This window comes from Magnolia sinica, chromosome 15, assembly GCF_029962835.1.
Source record: "Magnolia sinica isolate HGM2019 chromosome 15, MsV1, whole genome shotgun sequence".
In the NCBI taxonomy this organism is placed as follows: Eukaryota; Viridiplantae; Streptophyta; class Magnoliopsida; order Magnoliales; family Magnoliaceae; genus Magnolia; species Magnolia sinica.
Window position 1 is genome coordinate 40,223,539 of NC_080587.1, and position 13,321 is coordinate 40,236,859.

The window sequence follows — 13,321 nt, forward strand, 5'->3', positions numbered from 1 at the left end:
TTTTTGTATTTGGCCTATTGCCTTAGGCTTATGAAAGCCTACTTGCCCATGAAACTTGGGATGTAAGCTGGTTACAAATAATCGTTGGGTGAGAGGCCAAGTGAGCCCACTTCCATGGTCCAGGGAATGATGTTTTGATTACTGTTAGCATGTTGGTCTATTTGACCCATTGACACTATTGTTAAGTGAAGCCCATGAGGGCATGAGATGATTATGGTTTGTGATGTGTTGTGATATGTGGATAATGTGTGATGTGTAGCTCACACACAATATTTATGGCACGTGTTATGCAACTAATATGTGATGGACATGGCATGCATTGTGCAGCCTGTACACATGTTTGAGTCTTATAAGACCAGATTATAGATTGATGATTAAATCTTAGTTAGGCTAGGTTAAGGCCCATTACTTATGAGTGTTAAGGCCGTGATCCGGCCCATATCAAGATAAGATTAAGGGTGTAAATGAACATTCCTATGGACAATGGGCTATGACTTGAGGGTCTATTGTTGAGTATCTATGTGTCATGTCTTGGTAATTTGATTTATCCTTCCATTGTTATGTTAGCATCAACCTGATGTCTGATGCACATGGTTGATTTCTGAGCATCCATTTTATATGCATGCATGAACACATCATGAAATTAGAGCCCTTGTGTTATTCCATATGCCTGAATGAGATCCGGAGGAGTTGAGGGATTTTGTATGTTGTTTTGATTTGGGCCCTCGTGCTGGTCCATATGAGGATGAGATGCATCGATGTACTATGTTTGGGCCCTTGTGTTGGTCCGGATGGTTATTTGGGGCCCTCGTGTTAGTCTGCAAGATAGTATTTGGGCCCTCGTGTTGGTCCTTGTGCCTGGATTAAAGTCCAGAGAAGTTATGGTATGTATATGGATTTGTGATCATGCACTTGGTTGTATGGGCTTTCATAGTGACAAATTTCATGAGCGGATGTTTGTGTGTGAGGCCTTGTGATGGCCCAAGTGTTGATGTTATTGAGAAAGTTTGAGAAGGGTGTGTCATTGCCACCGTAGGCTTAAATCCCGATATCGGAGATGCCTATCCTCCAATGAACCCGCTAAGATTGGCCAATCGGGTTTTCTTCCATCGTGTGTTGAGTGGGGGTGAGCACAGTAGGATGAGTGCAAGAGTCATTTCCACTACAGGACCGGAAAAGGAAGATGTGTGACGAGCCTATATACCGTTGTGTGCCAGGTCGAGGTGGGTGGTATTCTGACTGCTGAGGCGAGGTAGGGCGGAACAAATTAGGGTCCCCTATTGTTAATTTAATGGCTAGATGGGTAGGGTCCCCTATAATTTGTTGAGAAAAGCCCTCTACTTGACAAACCCAGATTGGGTACTACCCCTTCATGTCCTCAGCTTGGCATTGGCGGGGCTTTGAGTGGCCACCATCATGTATGGGTTTTATCCAGACAGTCCATCTATTTTTGCATATCATTTTAGGGTATAAGCAAAAAAAAAAAAAAAAAAAAAAAAAAAAAAGAAAGAACAAAGAAGAAGAAGAAGAAGAAGATCTAAGGCTTTAGTGGACTAGTTAGTGGGATTGAATACCTACCATTAAAAACTTAGGAGCCAGACACATTATGTATAAAGATGATATTTGTGTCTTCCCTTCGTCAATAGGCGGGATGGCAAATAAATATCGCACTAGGCACTAGGAAGGTTTCATGGTGGAGGTCATTATCACTATTGCTTCCTATGATGTAGTCCACTTATGCCTTGGATATGCCTCATGGGCTTGTTCCATAAAAAATGATTATGACAAAATGGATAAATAAAACCCTAACATCATGGTGGCTCCCTTAGAGCCCTTGTGTGCTTAGCTATGGATAAGTGGGGCAGTACCCAATCTGAATCCCTAAAAGCAGACGGCGTGGGGTAGATCGACCTGGTGTAATGTTGATGTGGCAATGTTTTATAGCCCTGTGATGATGTATGTGTTATATCCACACCATTGATCCGTTTTGATAGATCATTTTAGAGCATGAACCTAAAAATGAGGCAGTGGAGTCAACGATGCTGGTGGTTGAAAACTTTCAGGACCCATCATAATGTTTATTTGCCATCAAAATTGTTAATAAGTTCAAAGAAACCTATATGAAAGGATGACAGAAATATCAATTTGATCCAAAACTTGAAAGGAAAACACAAATATCAGTTTGATCCAAAACTCCTATCCCCCAAAATATTTCAAAGGTAAGAGTTCAATCCTTACTGCTTTCTTTTGTTGTATGGCTCACTTGAGCTTTAGATATACCTCATTTTAAAGTTCATATCCAAAATGACCTTGCCAAATGGATGAATAGTATAAATATAACACACACCTCGTGGTGGGGCACAAAGAACTTTGCCACCTCAACACGCACTAGTGTTGGGTCCACCTCAACACACACTAGTGTTGGGTGCTACTCCACACAATCCGCTGTCTATTGATTTTGCTATTTTATTTCAGCCATAAGCCCAGAAATGAGGCAATTCCAAATCACAGGTGGTCCACATACAGGAAAAGGGTATTGATTAAACGACCGCCATCCCAAGGCCTACTGTAATATTTATTTGCCACCAAATCTATTAAAACACAAACATCACCTTGATCCAAAACTTCCGTGGCCCCAAAAAGTTTCCAACGTTAAGATTTTCAGTCCCCATACTGTTTCCTGCGGTGTGGTCGACCTGAGATTTGGATCCGACTTATATTTGGGTTCATGCCCTATAATGAGCTGGCAAAAATGGATGGACGGCGTGGATAAAACACATACATCATGGTGGGGCTCACAGAACTTAGATACCAGCTAGGTGGCTAGTGTTGGGGTCACTATCCAAACCGCGTCCCTCATTCATCTGCCGAGAGAGAGAGAGAGAGAGAGGGAGAGTAGGAGTAGGAAGAAGTAGAAGAAGAAGATGACGAGGTTGGGTGTCGAGGATGAGGATATGGATGAACCAAATCCAGATATACACGCCCTCTTTTGTTATTACAACATCCTGTACTTTGACAACGCTCTCGGCGCTTGTATCCTCTCCTGGAGCTCCAAGCGCATGACCCTGTATGTTCTCTTCTGAAAATCATCAACCCTCCATCTCTTTCTCTTCTGTGTGTGTGTGTGTGTGTTTTTTTTTTTTTTTTTTTCTGAAGGATTCCAATCATCCATCATCCAACTCGGGAGGCTTTTGGGATGTCTCCATCCATGACGGGACCATCAAATATCAATGGTCTGCACCACCGAGATATTGCCCCCTCTTGCAAGGCGTGGCGAAACCATTTACATCTTTGATGCATCATGACCCTGTAGTTTCTCTATCTGTTATATTTCATAGCATTTCATCATGTCCACAACTTGCAGCATCTTGTCGGCTTGTATTTCAAGATTACTTGTAAGAATACTCGAAGGCAACCCTCTGTAGACAGTGAGAATTAATAATACTCCTACCAGTCGGCCTTGTAGTATATTTGATTTCACTATTTTATTTGGTCAGAGGGTACATTTGGACTGCTGTTTTATTTTATTTTTATTTTGTGATAACCAACTTGTAATTTGCTTGCTAACCTAACTATACATACTGAGTACTGAAGGACTTGGTTCCAATTTGGACACCAAGGTCAAGTGGCCGCCATTCGAGGGCTAAATGCTCATTATGAAAACTAGCAAGCGTTGTTATTATTTATTTATTTTTAAGAAATGGAGTGTCCTATTCCTGTCATGGTATCTATATCATTTGGGTATTATAGCTTGGCACATTGATGGTTGTTGGTGGCATTTTGTCCCTGTCGTTTAAATTTTTGGCTAGGAAAACCTAATTAATTAGCCACTTCTTGATCTTGGACTGGTTGAAAAGACGACTACAAGAGAAAAAATAGTAAAACAAGCAATAACTTATTGACAAGAACAATAAATCTTACTAAAAGAAGCATACTTGATTCATTAAAAATTACGTTAAAAATTGAAGAAGTTATCTAAATCCTCCTCCTCGTCTACCCTTATGTAGCAAGTTAAAAAATAAAATAAAATTTAAACTAAAAAAACAAGGCAATGATTTTTAACAGAACAATAATGCAGGTTCTAACAACATTTCTTGTGTTTCTCAACTTTGGTTCTGCCAATCACAGTGCATTGCTTGGTAAGTGGATGTTCAACAATTGTGGGGGTTCCAGCGGGCAAGGCTCTGTGGAAAATGGCGTGCCAAGTGACCTTATGGGTACTCTGCCTAGAAAGAAATAAGAGGATTTTTAGAGGGGAAAAGTTCTCAGGTCAGGGAGATTGTAAGCAAGATATTCGGTTCTTACTGATGTGGAGCATGGCTGATGCTGATGTGAACAAGATCCCATTGGTTTTGCTTGGGGTGAATTGGAAAGAAATTCCTCATCCCAAATACAGTGCCTTTGTGGGAGCCACCTCCAAGTTGGTCATTACAAAGTATATTTCGATGGCTGCTCCTTCCTGAATCCAGGTGCATTTTCGCGACAGCCTGGGCTCAATTTTGTTGGAAGTTTTTGGGCCTTCTGGTATTCAAGACTGTAATATGGCCAAGGCAGCAGGCACTGCTTCAATCAATGAAATTGTTGGTGGAGCATGGACTTCTCCTTCAGAGGTAGAAGAGAATTTTAGAAATGCTACCTCTTGGCCATTGCGGTAAAGAGTCCTTGGGGAATTGCAGATTTGATAGAGCATGTTACAGAATTGAGCAGGGATAGGTTGATGTCTTTATTTAAGTAGGGAGGGAAGATAATTTAGTGGCTGATGCATTGGCTACAGATGGAGCTTCTGAAGGGGGATTTAAGGGTAGTTGACTTCGGAAGATGATAGTGGTCTGTGCTACAAATAGTTTCTGTTTGTTGGGTCATATGGTATCTGTAACTGAATAGCATGTATTTCTCCTAGGGATGCCTGTGTTGCTGTTGTATTCTTTTGTTGGGAAATAAAATTTGATTACCCTTCAAAAAATTTAGATAGAGGTTCTCTACGTCATACAAAAACAACAAAAATGCAACATAAAAAGTGAAATAGATCTACTAAGCTCTGGAAATGTATTCATGCTGTTTGACATATGATTCACTATTGTGTATGAACTGTCCATCCATGCTATGATCTTTAGATTTTGAATCTCAAAAATTGAATATGAGCACGGCACAAGAAGACCAAAGTAAATTCCCATAAACACTTGTTCTTCTCGCTCTACTCTCTTCTTGATGACCTCCTTCTATTACATTCAATAAAAGGCCAGAAAAGTTTCTTCATTGTGGTGTGAGTATTGTCTATTTGTGGCAGCTCCTTCATTAAGGTTGCATTTGGATATGTTAAAATAGTGACACACCAAAATCACTATGGGTTCAGCCATTTTTTGAGCCCATATGACCCATGTTTCTTATGCTAATAAGGGTCAATTGTTAGTGGACCCTTGGAGGGGTATTTTTGACATTTCCCCTCATGAAAGGAGGGGTTTTTAGGGTAAGTTGTATTGGGGTTAAGAGAGAGTTACGAATTTTGGAGAGAGGAGTTTCTTCTTGCACAAGAGGGTTTCAAGAAGGGGGCTTTCTTCTTGAAGGCTTGATTCAAGACTCCAAGGTTTTCCAAGAGGTGCTCTAAGGTTGTCTTCTTAAAGTATCTAAGGTGAGAAGATCTATTGCTAGCAATGCAATGGTGGAGTATTTGTCTTTTTAAGTTTATAATCAAGGGGTTTTTTTTAGTATTCTTGAAAAAGGTACTCCGTTCCTCGTTTCTTTGTAATCTCTCATTTCTATAATGAATTTTCTTTGTTGGATTGCCATGGGATGTATCCCAAGAGGTGAACCACATGTATGTCCAATGTTGTTAAAATCGTTATCGTATCGCAAATCGTAAAAGGGGTTGAATCGTATCAAATTGCAAATCGTATCGTAAATCGTAAGATTTTTTTTTTTTTTTTTTTCCTGATTTTAAATATTCATATAAAAAACAAATGAAAAAATATAAGTAAATTAGAAAATATTAAAAATTCAGTAATCATCCATTTCCCTTCAAGTTGTACCAAAAAGGTAATACATTATCAATTGAGAAAATGTATATGGTATATATATCATGATATTAAAGGATTCTTGTCATTTTCTGTTGTTTTCTTTTGTTGTCTTTCAAAAAATTTACCTTAAAACACATACAAGAGTCCTTTAATAATTTGTTCATTTGTACCTTTCTTCAGTGTGGAATCATGTTAGGAAAAATGGCATTTAATTCCATTATGAATAGTATCTTGATTTCTTTTTTTTTTGGGTTTTTGAATATCAAAATCCCAAAATCTCCTCATCCTCCCCTCTCTCTAAGAAAAAAATGAGGATATTTTAATAGGGGAGGCCTTTTTCATGTTTTATGAGCAAAATGGTATAAAGAAAGAAGAAAAATGAATATATATATATATATATATATATATATATATATATATATATATATATCTATATATATTGAATTTTAAGTCATTTTTGGGCACATTTATGTAATCTATGATTATCGTATGATTCATACTATTCAATACGATTATCATATGATTCGATACGATTATTTGGGATTTGCGATTTGGGTGTACGATTCAAATCGTGCACCCATACGATACGATATGAATTGTAATATGAATTCATATTACAATTCATATCGTAAATCGTACAATTTTGATAACACTGTGTATATCTTGTGTTTTTGTGTGGTTGTGCTTGTTGGGTTTTTCTCCATTATCTTTTTTTTTTTTTTTTTCTTTTCTATTTATTGCACACGATCATTGCATATTACATATGCCATTGGAATCAAAGAGTGTTTGGTTTTGGTGGTGTATTGCTTGGGCGGTGGTTTAGTTGCATCAAGTGGTCGCAATGGTTTTAATCGCTTCAAGATACAATAGAGAACTGAATTGTGAGCATTTGATTTAAACTGGAAGAATGACTATGACCTTTTCTAGAAATTGTCATGAGCAAGTAACCCTGAAATCATAATAATATTTCTTTAAAGTGCAACATGAAAGTAACATGGAGTTTGGAGTCCAATGTCTATTATTATTACTAAGGACTGCATTCGTAATTTACTAGTTTTGCACTTTATTTGACTGGTTATTACAATTTGATTCGATAGTGCATCCAGACACATAAATCTTTGAATCTCAATTTGAACATGTACATGCACTTGTGACGTCTTGCCCTGCTGTCTTGCAGTCACGACATTACACTTGTGCAGTGTTGATGCCCGTCCTCTTCTACCCATTCAATAAAAATTAGAAATGTTCACTACTTATTAATGCTTAAAAAATAATAAGCATGTGAAATATGTACCCTGCCTATTTGAAGCACGGCTACCAAATATTTGGTTAACATTTCTCTATGCATAAATAATTATGGGAACAGTTTCTAGAAGATTATGGTTAATCATATGCTATTCTAGAAGGTGTTTGATTGGTTATGTCTTCTTCCTCTCAGTGACATGAAATGATAATTGGAAGATGTCTCATCTAATATTTTGATTTAAATCAGGTGTGCAGGTGTTTGTCATTATCTAAGTGGTGGCAGCTGTGAAATTCGCCTCTCAGAACCTTTGTTGAAATTTCGTTCAAGTGCAGATCTCAAGAACACCTTATTACATGAGATGATTCATGCATACTTGTGGATTAAGAATAAGAACAAGGACCACAGGTAAATATCCTATGATTGTCATCTATATATATATATATATTTTATATCTTTGAATTTATTTGTTGTGTTCATGTGGCGTACTGTGATTATGCAGTGATCATGGCCCAAGCTTCCAGAAATTGATGAAAGAAATAAACTCTAGCTTGGTGATTGATCATCAGGTTAGTTTTATGGAATTGCACAAATGGAGTTGGGAGGTTTGAGTGAATCATTAATGGATATAAGTTTGTAAACTTCCTGTAGAGACCGGATGGTGGCTACAACATTACTATCTACCACTCGTTTAATGATGAAGTTGATAGCTACAGAGTTCACCACTGGAAGGTAATATGGTGCTCTTTCCGTCTATCTGATGAACTGCTTACCTTTTTTTTTTTTTTTTTTTTTTTTAAAATTTTTTAATGAATAATTGTTAAATTCTGTATTTTGGAGTTTATGAGTGCAATTTATTAGTATTGAATTTCTGCATTGTTCTTGCATCTAATGTATGTGCTCTTTTCCAGTGCCAATCCTGTGGAGATCTGATCAAGAGGGCCATGAACAGAGAGCCTTCATCTAGTGACTGTGTTGTAAAGGCCAGCCACGAAGGGTTTTGTGGCAACTCCTCTTGTCATTGGCACATGTAAGAAACTGATTATGGAATCCATGTAACTTGGATCTGCACAATTCTTTAGCCTTTTTTTTTTTGAAGATACCTCCAAGGAAAACACAAGCTTGTTTGTGTTGTGTAACGTGCACTCAAGCTTGATTAATGCAAGGGCATTTTTACACCAGGCTCAAATGGGGTGGCCTGTGGGATTGGGAGGCACACTCGGTGTGGGCGGCCTGCAGAACCCATGTGATTTGGGGCCTATGTGAGGTGGATGACTCGTGTGAGGCAAAACCCATGGATTTGGGGCCCACGAGGAGGGTTCGGCTGAGGACCTAACCAATGGATGTGGGGCCTGAGCTATGAGATAAAGGGATTAATTCGCCATGCTCTATCAGTTCGAGCTTGTAGAGCAAGTGGTTAATTGTCTTGCATCATTGACGTTTCAACATTTTTTTTCTTCGCAGACATAAGATGTCATGCACTGGTAATTACAAGAAGATTGCTGAGCCACCTGGGTATAAGGACACAAAAAAGGGCTCAAAAGGTGAGAACCATTATTTGAAGTCTACTTTCTTATGATTGTTCTTTTCCAGTTCTTTGATTTTTCTTTTTCTAGGACATTACTTTTACCTCTTGGTTGTCGAGGACATTGCTTTTACCTCTTGGTTGTCTAGGACATTGCTTTCTACAAAGGTGCTGATCCCACTTTGAACTTGCAACTTATACCCCTGCTCTTTCTTCATATGCTTTTACACTTGCTAACATTTTGAAGTGGATCCTTCTGCACTCCCGTTCTCGAAGCCCCTCATGCTTTGTGCAAACTAAGTTTGATCTTCATTGAAAGGAAGTAAGAAATGGTTATCCATTTATTGGGAGTTTATTTATAGGTAAGGTTTTCATTATTTTCCTTAAGATTCAATCTTATCTAACTCTCAATTGAGCTCGTTTAATATGGTCATTTTCTCCCCTTTTGAGAGCTTAGTATTATCTTACAATAACTAAAATTTAGTTGCATCTAGAATTTTAACAGTTGGATAATGTAGATATGCATTACAAAAATTTTATTCTTTTTTTGTTGGTATCCCACAGATATACACAAGAAGATAACACGGTAAGAATGGAACAGCTATAAAGGGCATAGTATCTATATCTGTGTATATATGTGCATCTTACAAGAAGACAATGTCTTTACTGTTAATACTTGAGAAACAGTATTCATAATTTTATTTTATTTATTTATTTATTTATTTTTTGAGAATTAACAGTATTCATAATTTGTAACTATTTTCTATTGTATGTTCCCATTGTCCCTTTTAGCTGTTTCTTTTATCTGTGCCCAAGGGAGGAATTGTAATTGTTCATCACTGCACAAGTGATTCTTTGACCTCTCTCACATTTAGAGAAGATCACTAAGACTTGGTATCGGAGCAAGGGTGGAAGTCAATCTTTTTCTTTTAGTTTTTTTTTTTTTCCTAGATCCAATTACCCTTTTTTTCTGTCAATTATCCTCTCTCTCTCTCTCTCTCTCTCTCTCTCTCTCTCTCTCTCTCTCTCCGTTCTTTCTATTTATCTTTCTCCCTCAATCTTCTTGATTCTCTCTCTCCCTGAGTGATCTAAATTGTTGATCTAACAGTGCCCTCCATAGATGGGGTTTCCCTGAAAGTCTTTTAGATAGAATGCTTTTATAGTTGGACTATTTTCCATTAAGAATTGTATTTTCTTCTTAACTAATGGCTATCCATTGGCCTGGATTGTCCATTTACAGGCCATTGGTTTATGGCTTTCTTATGTAGGATATTATTGAGGAGTACCATGCCAATAGTGGGGCCTATTGGATAAGCAATTTGGATCACAAACCCAATCCTGCTAACATTCATTTGGAAATGTGTCCAATGTTGACTGTGATACAGAACTTCCCGGAGACATAACATTGCTCGAGTGCCTGTTTGGGGTGATCTTTGGCTTGTTGCAAAGATCGCTTTGAGTTCTACGGTTGTTATTTTTACCTACTGTTTGAGATTCTGCTTTTTCAGCCTCAAAATCTGGGTGAAATGGAGATGGCTAATTTTAGTGCAATTTTTTAAATGGTTTTTAGGCCTTTTTTGCATCTTACTTAATCTTATTTTTGGTTTTCTTGCTTTGTAGTGCTTTTTTTTTTTTTTTCCCGTGAATTATATGATTTAGATCTAGAAGTAGATTAACAGATGGAGTATGTTCATCATGTGACTTGATTTTCTAAAATTGGGTTTAGGTGATCGTGAACGCCTAATTTGAATTCAGGGTTGAAATTGGGTTCCTATTTTGGGGAGGAAGGGAATTTAAGTTTGGGGCTATTGAGATTTTGACAAATTGGGTGTTAGGGTTGGGGAAAATGGGGGGTTCTGCAAAATTGGGTTTTTAAGGAATTTCAGGATTTTCACACAATTGCAATGTCAAGTTGGGAAATTTGGGGAAATTAGGGTTTGGGAATTGGGAAATTTGGGGTTACTAATCGAAAGGAGAGAATCTCAATTCAGGTACTTTTTCTTGAATATCAAACCACAAAGTTTCTTCTTCTTCTTCTTCTTATATATATATATATATATATATATATATATATATATATATTACCATAATTTCTTCATGCAATAGAAAACAAAGATAAAGGACTGGATGGATCTCCAACAGCTTACTAGCGCCACTATGCCAATAGTTGCAATCCCTCAACTCTTCTTCTACCCTAAGCAATGCATTCCAAAAAGAAATCAACTCATACTTTATACCTAAGGAAAATACTTTTATTCAAATAACCATGATGACTCCTCAGAAAAGAATCTTTACATGTATATTTGTTCTTCCTTAAAGCAAGAGAAATCCTAATATAGTCCTAAACTTTCCATTTTTGTTTCCTAATTCTAGCGATCTATTTCACTAAAATATTAGAAAGGACCAAAATACCTTTGAATCCCATCATAACCCTGTATGGTATATGTAAATTGGCTGTAACTCACTCAGATGGTGTCAAAGTTGCAAGATCTTGGTCTCATTTGAAAGATAGCTCAATAGCCTTTTAAAGGATATTAATGTCGAGACAATGGGGCATTCTTTGATACTTGAAAATGACCTATAAAATAAGTGCAAAAATACTATGCGAAACTTGTTAAACAAGTCATACTATAACAACGAACAAAATGACTGCTAATATAGTCTAGAATGCACATCCAAACTATTTTTCTTCCTTGGGACCCATCTTGACTCTTGGTTGGCCCTGATCTTAATCAAGACATTTGGTTGGTCTTGAACTTCGATCGACTAGCTTGTGGGTCCAAGATGCATCCTTTAATCACTCTTCTATGGTAATAGATGCATTAGGGATCAATGTTGTCGAATTGCATATGTGATCATGTGTGATCACATATGCCTATGTGTATATGCGATTGTGCATATGCGATCACACAATCGCATATATATATATATATATATATATTTTTTTTTAAAATTTTTTTAAATTTAAAAAAAGGAAAAATTAAAAAAATATAAGAAATTAAGGGTAACTTTCCTAAGTTAATAGATAACTAATTTTACATATTAAAATATATTTGAGAGAAATAAAATCAATTAAACAATGAATTAAACATCACATGCTTGAATCTTGATCTTCCAACTTCCAAGAGAGAGAGAGAGAGAGAGAGAGAGAGAGAGACCACTTGGAAGTAGGAAATGTAAGAGAGAGATTAAGACCACTTGGAATTAAGAAATGTAAGAGAAGAAGAGAGTAAGAGAGTTTTGGAGTGAGAATATGGCAAATGGGGGAAGTTTGAAAGCCCTTTTATAGATAAAAAGTTGTATTTTTTTTTTTAAAAAAAAAATGTGCCAACCATTAGCCAATATGCGATCGCATATGCTGTATCCAGTTGGATCGAAAGAAGCCTGTATGGAAGCTGATGTAGTTCGTCAGATCCATGCCTAGTCCTACATAGGGCATGACGTAACTAGGCCCCAAGTGTGTTCGGATTGAAGAAATTCATTTTAGATAGGGGGAAATTGCCATTCGAAGTTTAGACCGTAAATTAGCTGTAACTTTGGATTTGGGCAGTGTTACAAAATGCACAACCTATTGCTCTTTATGTAACGATGCTTCCGGGTTCAGCCTGACCTGCACAACAAGTCGACGACAACTGTTTTGCAAAAAATGCATAGCTCAAAAGTCCAAAATAGCAAATTTAGGAAAAATTTACCATTTGTAGTAAATTCTAATTTTGTCATATCTCATTCGTTTGTGTTTTAGATTTCCCCTTTTTTAGAAATTTCTCCTAATCATGCTAGGAATCCTCCTATAAGGTTAATTTAGGACTTTCTATTTTGGCAAAATTTACTATTTTGGGTAATTTCTGTTGTAGTAGAATTAAGACTTCTATTAGGGTTTGAGTCATTCATATAAGTGTAGTCGAGCACTCCAGATTGATTATTTGATAAATACAATTTTGATTTTTTTTTAAAAATCTTTTGGTTTCAAGAATTACCTTGCGGATTCAAGGTTTTGCCTACTTGAGGAAGATGGTGATTTCTTCTCCTTATTTCATGCCCCTCCATATGTCAGTTGGTATTATACCAATGCTTTTCCTTGGTTTGATGACATCTAATGATGATTCGAGCAACAACCCCATGGATGGTGGTCCGGAGAACAATCCTATGACGGTAACGACGACGTTTGAAGCTTTTCAGTGGGAGAACTTGCAAGCCATGCAAGGACTGTAGGTGACGATTGACTATTTGATGGGAGCTTTAAGACAGACCTGTATTCGTAATGATGAGCAACATGAGATCAACGATGGAGCTCGCGGTCATCATGTTCATAGTGCGACACTTTTGATGAATCACAGGCTACCACTCGATTATGGTGAATCACAGGCCACCACTTTGATCATGAGGAAGCTATTGTACACGCCGGAGGAGATAGATCCATAGCGGTACAATATCTTTCGAACGAGGTGCTTCGTGAACCAAAGGATCTTGGGATATGATCATAAGATGGCGGAAGCATTGAGAATATTGTGTCGAAGATTGGTGGAAAAGCTACAACTG

General features: G+C 37.2%; 1 protein-coding gene across 4 annotated transcripts in view; it reads left to right on the top strand.

Annotated features, from left to right (window-relative positions):
• Positions 1-2,830: 2,830 nt before the first annotated feature.
• LOC131226615 (uncharacterized) overlaps positions 2,831-13,321 on the top strand; it is a 39,101-nt gene continuing 28,610 nt past the window's right edge. The window contains exons 1-7 of one of the 4 annotated variants that reach the window (XM_058222195.1): positions 2,837-3,067; positions 7,507-7,665; positions 7,760-7,826; positions 7,909-7,989; positions 8,169-8,287; positions 8,722-8,801; positions 8,874-8,950. In XM_058222195.1, the coding sequence (XP_058078178.1) occupies positions 2,925-3,067; positions 7,507-7,665; positions 7,760-7,826; positions 7,909-7,989; positions 8,169-8,287; positions 8,722-8,801; positions 8,874-8,950 (726 nt within the window). In that variant the 5' untranslated portion in view covers positions 2,837-2,924. Of the gene's footprint in view, positions 3,068-7,506; positions 7,666-7,759; positions 7,827-7,908; positions 7,990-8,168; positions 8,288-8,721; positions 8,802-8,873; positions 8,951-13,321 lie in introns of all 4 variants that reach the window. The other 3 variants (XM_058222196.1, XM_058222193.1, XM_058222194.1) reach the window with 3 other exon arrangements.